The sequence below is a fragment of the Eulemur rufifrons genome, chromosome 30, assembly GCF_041146395.1.
Source record: "Eulemur rufifrons isolate Redbay chromosome 30, OSU_ERuf_1, whole genome shotgun sequence".
Taxonomy (NCBI): Eukaryota; Metazoa; Chordata; class Mammalia; order Primates; family Lemuridae; genus Eulemur; species Eulemur rufifrons.
The window spans coordinates 12,948,887-12,960,331 of NC_091012.1; the positions used below are offsets into that span (position 1 = coordinate 12,948,887).

At 36.0% G+C, this 11,445-nt stretch overlaps 1 protein-coding gene across 1 annotated transcript in view; it reads left to right on the forward strand.

The window, feature by feature from the left end:
- The window catches only part of LOC138378468 (zinc finger protein 678-like), a 28,819-nt gene extending 18,977 nt beyond the window's left edge, over positions 1-9,842 (forward strand). Inside the window, exons 2-3 of the mRNA XM_069463794.1 lie at positions 5,347-6,143; positions 9,643-9,842. Of these exons, the coding sequence (XP_069319895.1) occupies positions 5,347-6,143; positions 9,643-9,842 (997 nt within the window). The remainder of the gene's footprint in view (positions 1-5,346; positions 6,144-9,642) is intronic.
- Positions 9,843-11,445: the final 1,603 nt, after the last annotated feature.

An 11,445-nucleotide genomic window follows, 5' to 3' on the forward strand; every position in this document is an offset into this window, starting at 1 on the left:
GCAACTTACCTCAAAATGATAAAGCCCATATATGACAAACCCCCAGCCAATCTCATAGTGAACAGGGAAAAATTGAAAGCATTCCTGCTTAGAACCAGAAAATATTTCCCTCTCTTATAAGTTTTATTCAACATAGTACTGAATGTCTTAGCCAGAGCAATCAGGCAAGAGAAGGAAATAAAGGGCATCACAATCGGTGCAGAAGAGGTCAAACTATTGCTCTTTACAGATTACATGATCTTAGAAAACCCCAAAGATTCTGACAAGAAACTACTGGAGTTGAATAAGTTCAGCAGAGTCTCAGGTTACAAAATCAATAGGCTTCACATGGGCCAACAACTGTTTAACTGAGAACCCAATCAAAGACTCACACCTTTCATAATAGCAACAGAGTAAATGAAATACTTAGGAATATATCTAACTAAGGAGGTGGAGGACTTCTATAGGGAGAATTACAAAACACAGAGGAAGGAATCAGAAGAGGATACAAACATATGGAAAAGCACATCATGCTCATAGATAGGCAGTATCAACATGGTTAAAATGTCTATACTACCAAAAATAATCTATAGATTCAATACAATCCCTGTTAAAATATTAATATCATTTTTATAGCTTGAGAAAAAGTAATTGTATGCTTCATATGGAACAGGAGAAGACCCCATATACAAAAAGCAACCTTAAGGAAAATGAACAAATTGGGAGGCATCCATTTACCAGACTTTAAGCTATAGTGCAAGGATATAGTAACCAAAACAGCATGGTACTATCACAAGAACAGGACACAGATCAATGGAAGAGATTTGAGAACCCAGACAGAAGACCATTTTCATATAGCCATGTGATAGCAGACAAGAACATACACTGGGGAAGGAATCCCTATTCAATAAATGGTCCAGTGAAAATTGGATAGCCACATGTAGAAGACTGAAACAGGATCTGCACCTCTCCTCTCTCACAAAAATCAACTCACAGTGGATAAAAGACTTAAACCTATGTCGTGAAACTGTAATAATCCTAGCAGAAAATGTTGAAAATACTCTTACAGACTTCAGCCTAGGCAAAGAATTTATGAGGAAGACCCCTAAAACTATGACAGAAACAACAAAAATAAGTAAATGGGACCTGATCAGACTAGAAAGCTTCTGCACAGCCAATGAAAGTATAACTAGAGCAAATAGACAACCTAGAGAATGGAAGAAAATATTTGCATGCTATATATCCAATAAATTGCTAATAACTAGAATTTATATATAACTCAGGAAAATCAGTAAGAAAAAAAATAAAACAACCCCATTAAAGGTGTGCAAAGGACATGCACAGAAAGTTTTTAAAAGAATATGTACTAATGGGCAACAAACATATGAAAAAAATGTGCCCATGTCTAATCATCAGAGAAGTGCAAATGAAAACCACAGTGAGATATCACTTTACTCCAGTGAGAATGGCTTTTATCAATAAGTCCAAAACAAGTGTAAGTGTGGATGTAGAGAGATAGGAACTGTTATATGTACTACTGGTGGGACTACAAACTGGTATAATCTATATGGAAAGTTATATGAAAACACATCAAAGTACTAAAAGTAGAACTACCATTTGATCCAGCAATTGCACTACTTGGTATCTACCCCATGAAAAAACATCATCCTATAATAAAGACATCTGCACTTGAATGTTTATAACATCACAATTTACAATTGCAAAGATGTTGAAACAACCTTGGTAATTATAAATACATGCATATAAATATATGTATTAATACATATAAAATGTGGTATATGTATACCATAGAGTAGTACTAAGCCTCAAAAATCAGTGGTTAAATAACAAAACTTGTATTATCCTGGATTGTGTTGGAGCCCATTCTTTGAAGTATCACAAGAATGGAAAAACATGCACCACACATACTCACTATCAAATTGTTACCAATTAATCCACACATATGTGACCAAATGGAAATAAAAATCAGCAGGCATTGGACAGTTGGAAGGGAATGAAGGGGTTGGGAAAATTCACACCTAATGACTGTGGTGCACACAATCTGTGGATGCGCACACTTGTAGGTTTGATCAGTCGGTGCAAAAGCAATACATATAGTCTAAACGATTTACTCCCATAATATTTTGAAATTAAAAAAAAGAATCAGTTTTTAATATGTAGGAAAGTTTTGAAAAGCCTAATAACTGTGTATCTCTTTATGAAATTGTTATTTTAATTATTGTAAAGTCACTAAAATTACAATCTTCATTACTTTTAATTATTCACACCAGTCATATTAACTACATCGTCATGCAAAATATGTCTAGAATATATGTATTTTGTAAAACTAAAATTCAGTACAAATGAGAAAACTACCCATTTTCCCCATTGCCTAACTGCTGACAAACAACATCATGTTTTCTGTTTCTAGGAGTGTTACTGGTTTAGAAATATCATACAAGTATAATCTTGAGATATCTGTCTCAATGTGCCTGACATTTCATTAAGCATAATGTCGTCAAGGTTTATCTCTACTGTGGCTGTTATTAGATTATATGTTTTTTTTTTTAAGCTGAGAAATAATCCATTATTTCTAAATTTCAAATTGTATTTATCCTTTCATTTGGTAAGGGCAGTTTGGGTTTCTTTCATCTACTGGCCTTTGTGAATAATGACGAAATAAATATGAGTGTGAAGATACCTTTTTATTTTACAATATATGCAAGAGTTTATATTTGTGTTCCTTTCTGATTCATTCATCCAGTTTTCTGTCTTTTTGCCAGTAGAAAACTTCATTGACTATTATAGCTTTTTTAATGTTTTAAAATGGGGAAGTATGGTACCAATAGCATTGTTTCTCTTTTTGATGATTTTTCAGATCTTTGTGGTCTCTTGAGATTCCATATTATTTTTGGGTTTGCTGTTTCTATTTTTTTTTTTTTTTTTTGAGACAGAGTCTCACTCTGTTGCCCAGGCTAGAGTGAGTGCCGTGGCGTCAGCCTAGCTCACAGCAACCTCAAACTCCTGAGCTTAAGTGATCCTCCTGTCTCAGCCTCCCGAGTAGCTGGGACTACAGGCATGCACCACCATGCCCGGCTAATTTTTTCTATATATATTTTTAGCTGTCCATATAATTTCTTTCTATTCTTAGTAGAGATGGGGTCTCGTTCTTGCTCAGGCTGGTCTCGAACTCCTGAGCTCAAACGATCCGCCCACCTCGGCCTCCCAGAGTGCTAGGATTACAGGCGTGAGCCACCACGCCCGGCCTTGCTGTTTCTATTTTTGAAAAAAATTAAATTGAGAATTTGAAAGGAATTGCACTGAATCTGTAGACCACTATTGACATCTTCACAGCATTAAATCTTCTTCTCTTGAACAAGAACATGTTCAAAAGTGTGTTATCTTCATATATTTTTGAATTTTTCTGTGTTTCTTCTGTTATTTATTTATAGTTTCATTCCATTCTGGTCAGAAATTAAAGTGTGTAAAATTTCAGTTTTCTAAAATTGGTTAAGACTTGTTTTGTGGCCAAACAGGTAGTTTTTTAGGAAGAATGTTTTATGAGGTATTAAGAAGATTGTATGTTCTATTATTATTCTGTAGAGTGTTCTCTATATATCTGTTAGGTCTAATTGCTCCATGGTGTTTTCAAATCTTCTGTTTTCTTACTATTAATTTGACTGGCTTTATTATAATTGAAAGTGGAATATGAAAGTATCCTATTATTTTGCTGTCCATTTCTTGCTTCAATTCTGTGAATGTTTTCTCTATGTATTTGTGAATCTTGATGTGAGATAAAGATAGATATCATATATATGTATTATTTTCATGGATTCTCAGTGAATGACCTCTTTTTGTATTAAATGTCCTTGTCTCTTGTGACAGTTTTGGCTTAAAGTATATTTTATAAACTATAACATTTTCCACTTCAAATTTAATGTGCCTAATATAATTTTGAACTCCACTGCTCTTATATGCTTAAGGTTTTCATGGTATATCTTGTTATATCCTTCCAGTTGTAGTCTATTGTTTTCATAAGATAGGAGGTAAAGTCTCTTTAGAGAGAATATAGTTGGATTTTTTAATCCCTTTATTTAACTGTGTCTTCTGACTTGAAATACTAGTACATAAATATTTACATAATTTTCTCAAAGGGAAGGACTTATAATTTCCCTAATAGTAACTGTTTTATATAACTTTTGTCACTATTTTTTCTTTCTTTACTCTCCTTTTCTCCTGCATTGTATGCTACTGATATTCCTTTGTGTATCTCTATAAACATTGTCCTGATGTTCACTGTGAGAATTACCTAAAATCCTTTGAAGTTGCTGCATATATTGAACTGATAACTACTAAACTTCAGTTGCATACATAAATTCTTAATCTTTATGTCTGCCCCCAACCTTATGATACTGATATCAATAATTATGTCTTTTTATATTGTATATCAATTAACATATGGTAATGCTCTTTTTTAATTTTGTCTTTCAAATTTCATAGCATAATTAAATGTTTTTGTACCATCATTATAATACTGCATAATTTTATTTTTGATATGTACACACCATTTCCAGAGAGTTATGTAGTTGTCATAGAAGACAGGAACCAGCTTTTGGAAAGGCCATAAAAAACCAGATTATGGACATATGTGCCAATAGTTTCATTCTCTTTTGAAAGGGAGTCCAGGAGATGGGATTTTACTACTAATGTGATTCCTGTACATCAGCGCAGAGGAAGGGCTTTGGTAGGTAAATGTAACAAACTTTCCTTCCAGTTCCATTTGGTTCTTTGTGTCATTCTCATCTGGGGTGCTATGAACTATTACCAGTTATGATTTCTCAAAACGTCATGTTTGTAAGTATACTTTTAAGGTCATACATCTGTGATGGAAGTAAGACCATGGTATTCTATTGTGCTTTCTTGCTAATGTGCTTGGTATAGTTTTATATATTCAAATTGTGAGGTATATTCACCTGAGTATAGTTAGTGAGATACTTTGTTATTTTCATTTATTTCAGAATTGTCTTCCCATTGCACCGGAGACCTTTCGCCAGAGCAGGGCATACAAGACTCATTCCAGAAATCAATAATGAGACTATATGGAAGCTGTGGCCTTGAAAATGTACACTTAAGAGAAGACTGGGAGTGTGTGGGTGAGAGTAAGAGGCAGAATGTATATTATGATGGTCTTACTCAATGTTTGTCAACTACCCACAGGAAAATTTGCAAATGTAATAAATGTATAAAAGTCTTTACCAAATCTTCAAACCTAAATACACATAAGAAAAGACATACAGGAGAGGGAAGTTTCAAGCATAATAAATGTGACAAAACTTTTAACCACATCTCAAAACTTTCTGCACCTAGGAAAATTCATACAGGAGAGAAACCCTACAAGTGTGAAGAATGTGGAAAAGCCTTTACCCAGTCCTCAATCCTTACTCTACATCAAAGAATTCATACAGGAGAGAAACCATACAAATGTGAAGAATGTGGCAAAGCCTTTAACCGGAGCTCAAGTCTTAATAAACATAAAAGAATTCATACAGGAGAGAAACCTTACAAATGTGAAGAATGTGGCAAAGCCTTTAGCTGGTGCACAGACCTCACTAAACATAAAAGAATTCATACAGGAGAGAAACCCTACAAGTGTGAAGAATGTGGCAAAGCCTTTAGATGGTGCACAGACCTCACTCTACATAAAAGAATTCATACAGGAGAGAAACCCTACAAGTGTGAAGAATGTGGCAAAGCCTTTAGACGGTGCACAGACCTCACTCCACATAAAAGAATTCATACAGGAGAGAAAACCTACAAGTGTGAAGAATGTGGTAAAGCCTTTACCCAGTCCTCATTCCTTACTCTACATCAAAGAATTCATACAGGAGAGAAACCATACAAATGTGAAGAATGTGACAAAGCCTTTAGCCGGTGCACAGACCTCATTCAACATAAAAGAATTCATACAGGAGAGAAACCTTACAAATGTGAAGAATGTGGCAAAGCCTTTAGCCGGTGCTCAAACCTTACTCTACATAAAAGAATTCATACAGGAGAGAAACCCTACAAATGTGAAGAATGTAGCAAAGCCTTTACCAGGTGCTCACAGCTTACTGAACATAAAAGAATTCATACAGGAGAGAAACCATACAAATGTGAAGAATGTAGCAAAGCCTTTAGCCGGTGCACAGACCTCATTCAACATAAAAGAATTCATACAGGAAAGAAACCATACAAATGTGAAGAATGTGGCAAAGCCTTTAGAGGGCGCATAGACTTCACTCAACATGAATTCATACAGGAAAGAAACCATACAAATGTGAAGTATGTGGCAAAGCCTTTACCCAGTGCACAGACCTCATTCTACATAAAAAAAATTCATGCAGGAGGGAAACCATGCAAATGTAAAGAACGTGGTAAAGCCTTTACCCAGTCCTCAATCCATACTCTGCATTAAAGAAGTCATAATGAAGAGAAACCATACAAATGTGAAGACTGTGGCAAAGCCTTTACCCAGTGCTCACACCTTAAGGTACATAAAAAAAAGTCATACTGGAGAGAAATCCTACAGATAAGAATGTGGCAAAACCTTTACCTGGAACACATACCTTACTCTATGTAAAAGAATTCATACTGGAGAGAAAACCTAAAAATGTGAAGACTGTGGCAAAGCCTTTAATAACTGCTCACATCTTACTCAACATCAAAGACATCATACTAGATAAAAGTGAGATAAATGTAATGACTATAGAAGTGCTTTCCCAAAGCATTAGCCTTAAAATGCACAAAAGTACTTATGCTAAAAGTAAACAATAATAATGTAGAGCACTGAACATACCTTTATTCTATCACAGTTCTTATTGGACATGGGAGAACTTACACTGAAGAAACCCTCCAATATTTTCTCAAGCATTGCTCAACATCGGAAAATTTTTAATAGATAGAAACCTTACAAATTTAATGAATGTGAAAAAAGATTTATGGAAAAGGTATACCTTAGAGAACAACACAGAATTGATACTTAAAACTACTTTACAGATATAATAAATTTCAGAACAGATTTAATAAAAAATCAAGTCTAAATAGATATCAGAGGATTCACAGTATACAATGCACTAAGGCACTAACACATTCACCCATTTCTTTAAACCAGGTTGTTGATTATAGAGAATAATCCAGTTAAAATAGTTAGATAATTTATTTGCAAGCAAGTTTTAAAAAAGAGAGAGATTATTTGAGAGTTATAATTACATGTAAAATATACTTTCTGGTCAGGGTGGGGTGAAAATGTAACAAAGTATAATTTTTTGCATTTTTTGACAAGCAAATATTGATGTGATTCAACTCTCAAAGCAGGAGATGCTATGCTTTCATTCCTAGTGTGTATGTGCATGTGTGTGGTTAATGGTAGCTACATCACAGTTATTAGAAGTCTTTCTGTATTAAGTAGGCATCATTCATGTACTTTCCCATGGAAAATTGAAATCACTGAAATGTAACATGTATGAAATGGACAGGTGCTTTGTGGTTGACTTTTAACAAACAGTGTTTCAAGTGATGTGTAATGTAGGTATACAGACTAATATTCTTCTCATTATAATCAGAATGAAACAATTATAATATTAGAAATAAATTGTTTTACTAATTGCAAATTAGGATGATGAAATAGAGTGGATTTTGAAATATATTTAGATTACCTGTAAACTTAATTTGTTTTATTAAACTAAAAAAGGTTTTTAATGTGTTAAACATGTACATTGAATGAAGTGTTATTTTGCCACTAACATTAACCTATCTGATGTTACTCAGAGTTGGAGGTAATGGATTGTAAAAATGTACAATTGAATGACACACTAAAATGACATCATTTGTGATCCTTTTTTCAGTGGCTTTAAATTTCTAATACTTCGAGGAATAATGTTCCCAAAATTTTTAGTTATTATTATTTTTGCAATTAAATTGTTACTGTAATGCTTATAATAAAAATTGTCCACTTAATGAAAAGCCATACATTTCTGAACACTGAATGACTACTTGTTCCATTTTATTCTACATTTTTCTTTCAGCATGCAACCCCTCTAGCCAGTGAAGCACAAATAAACACATTTTTTATTTACATAGAATCAAACATCCAAATACATCATGGTAAGATGGATGGACTTTAGTTGTAATAGACTTACAGAGTAAGTAATTGTCTTTGTGTGAATGTGGATGTATACCTATTTGGAAATATAAAGAAGAAATATTGGAAAAAATAGGTCATTTCAAAAGTGTTGAGAATTTACTAGCAAACTAGAAACTTCAAAGATTCTGAAAGCAATTTTTTTTCCTTCATGTTGAATTAATTTATTTAAAACCCTAAAGCTTCTGGTTCAGAACCTGCCCACACCAATGCTCTGTTCTTACATGCTTATTACTCATACTAGGCCTAATGTATAATTTTATTATTTCAAAGGTCATTAAGTAATCTTTACATGACATGCTCTCAATTATAAGAATGATTTTTTTAAAATTTAATGGTTCTCATAAAATAATCTGAAGGTATGAGTAATTCCACAGTGTATTAATTTCATTTTATTTACTTAGTATATTCTATATTTTCCTTCTAATTTGGGGAGCGTATTGAAAGCACTTTTGGTTACTGTTTCTTTTACTTTTGGTCATTGACCTAATTGATTTATTGACTGTGTCAGGCTAATTTGTTCAGGTAAACACTAAGAAGGATTTATAAATTATGAGGGTTTTTTGATATTTAAATAGAAGAACAAGTACAGTACAGTGTTATGTATGTAATAGATGCTTAATAATTAGCAGTAAATATTTCTGTGGGAGTGAGTTTGTGGCTCTAGGTAAGAGATTGAAAATGTCCAGGGTGAAAAAATGGCACTGACTTTGCATGTGGAGATAGGAGACCTACAGAACAATCAATGCTTGGAATTTATAAGTGGAAACTCTGCTTCTCTGATTTCATAATTATTTCCAGTTTTTTTGCTATCTTTTTATCTTCATTCTCTTCTAGAAATGTATCTAAACCTTCTTCTTTCTGTCTGTACTTGGTCTACAACTTTCTCACTGTTGTAGTCACCTTCTGCCAGTTCACACAGTACTTTAAAAGTTCTGATGAGAAGTGCAGAATTTTTTAATTTAGTGAAAGAAAAATTTAGAGAGTTTGACGCCGTTTATAGGTTATACATGCAGCATTCTGATTACTTAAGATTAGAGAGATTCAGTGTCCTAAGCTAAAAGTAAGAGCCCTAAAGTACAAAGAAAGATAAATAATTCTCAATGCCAGAGGATTAAATCAAGAACTCAGTATTGTTTGCTTGTAAAGGCAAGATGTTATTAGATCCTAACATATAATGTCATAAATATGAAAATAATTAAAATAAGTAAAGCATTAATAAGTGTGTGATGCATATGGTAAGCACTATACAAAGATACATCAGTTTAGGAAGATGGCAGAGTGGAGGTGACCTCCTGGATTTGCGCTCCCAGAGAGGAAGGCATGGATCTCAGTCTGCCACAATGCTAGAGGATTGCTCCCCCACAAGAACAGTGGTGTGAATCCACGGAGAATCAGCGTGGGACACAGAAAGTAAGAAAAGACTGAGGTGAACAGGAAATAAGATCGCCAAAATCTGGAGAGTGCGGGACGGACAATAGACAGCGGAGTGTGGGGCGACAATAGAGAGCAGAATGCGGGACAGCTGTACCCGCCTCACCAGCGAGTGAGGTGGTTTCAGCCACACTGCAGAGTGGCTTGTTTCCCCATTGACCTCCACACCCACTCATTTAGTGATTTGCCTGAAGTCGGTGCAGAATCACCACGGGAGACGTGGGGCTCTGTGGAGAGGAGACATTAGCGGGAGGCATTTTGGACCCCCGGAGCTCTGTGCGTGGATTGCGCCTGGCGTGGGAGGGTTTGCTCTAGGCTGCAGCAAAAGGCAGCTAGGAGACGCCAAACTGTCTCATTTACTTGGTGGGTTTCTGGCCTGGAGACAGCGGGTGGCTGGGCTCCCTCAATCCCTGGCTCCTCCGGCCCCTGCTGGACCCTGAACATTCACCCCCAGCACCAGTGATCTGTGGACGGGCAGCCACCATTATTGGGGTCCACAGCCTAGCCACTGCGGGGCATTTGGGGACTGGGAGGTTCCCTGGGCAGCTCCCTTCCCTAGTCTGTGGACCCTCACTAAAAGCTCTGCCTTTGCGTGAACACTGAATGGTTCCCCAGTCGTGAGGAAGTGGAGCGTGGACCTTGCAGTCACTGGAGTGGGGCAGACCATTGCCCATGGGAGCTGCAGCAGCTGGGGCACTGGGCTAATGAGGACATCGCCCCCCCCCCCCGGCAGCCACAGTTTTTTGTGTGGAGAGAGGCAGAAACCACCTCTGGAGAGGAAGAGACAAGAAAAAGACGCTTTTCATCTGCATCCAGCACAGCCCAGTGACTTAACTCCTCAAACCAGTTTTAGGTAAAATTAATTCTCTGAGGCTGGACCCAACAGGAGCCGCCCCCCAGCTGAGGGAGGAAAATATGAAACAACACATAACAGGCTCCCCCTGGTGACAAAGGAAGCAAATCACCTAGGCTGCTACAGAGCCCAAGAACAGCATGCACGGCGTGCCCCTATCCAGACTAATGCTTAGAGAAGAAATCTAACGATTGATCCAGATGGGAAGGGCTCAGTGAAAGAACTCTGGGAGTATAAAGAATCAACCTGAAATCTTGCCCCCAAAGAGGAATACCAGCTCTCTACCAATTGACACAAACCAGATTCAAATAGCAACATGTCACAGGAAGAATTTCAAACATGGGTCATAAAAAAGCTGAATGTTATGCAAGAAAAAATAGATAACCAACACAAAGAAACCACAAAAAAAAAAAAACAAAAACAAAAACAGGACTTGGAAGAAAAATTCACTAAAGAAATTCAATTATTCAAAAAAAATCAAACTGAACTCCTGGAAATGAAGAATTTATTAGGGAGCTACAAAACACAGTGGAAAGTCTCAAGAGCAGGGAAGATCAAACAGAAGAAAGAATCTCAGAGATCGAAGATAACACTTTCCAATTAAATAAGTCAGTCACAGAGATAGAGCAAAGAAATAAGAGAAAAGACCAGAGTCTACAAGAAACGTGGGATTATGTGAAGAAGCCTAACGTTAGAGTTATCAGCATTCCTGAGGGTGAAGAAGACAATAAACAAGGGTTGGATAAGCTATTTGAAGATATAATTGAGGAAAATTTCCCAGGCCTTGCCAAAACTCTAGATATACAGGTTCAAGAAGCTCAAAGAACCCCTGGGAGATTCATAACAAATAGGAAGACACCACATCATGCAGTCATCAGACTCGCCAAAATATCCACTAAAGAGGCCCTTCTTCGGCCTATAAGGAGAAAGAAACAAGTAACATACAAAGGAAAGCCCATCCAAATTATGCCAGATTTCTCAACTGAAACCTTACAAG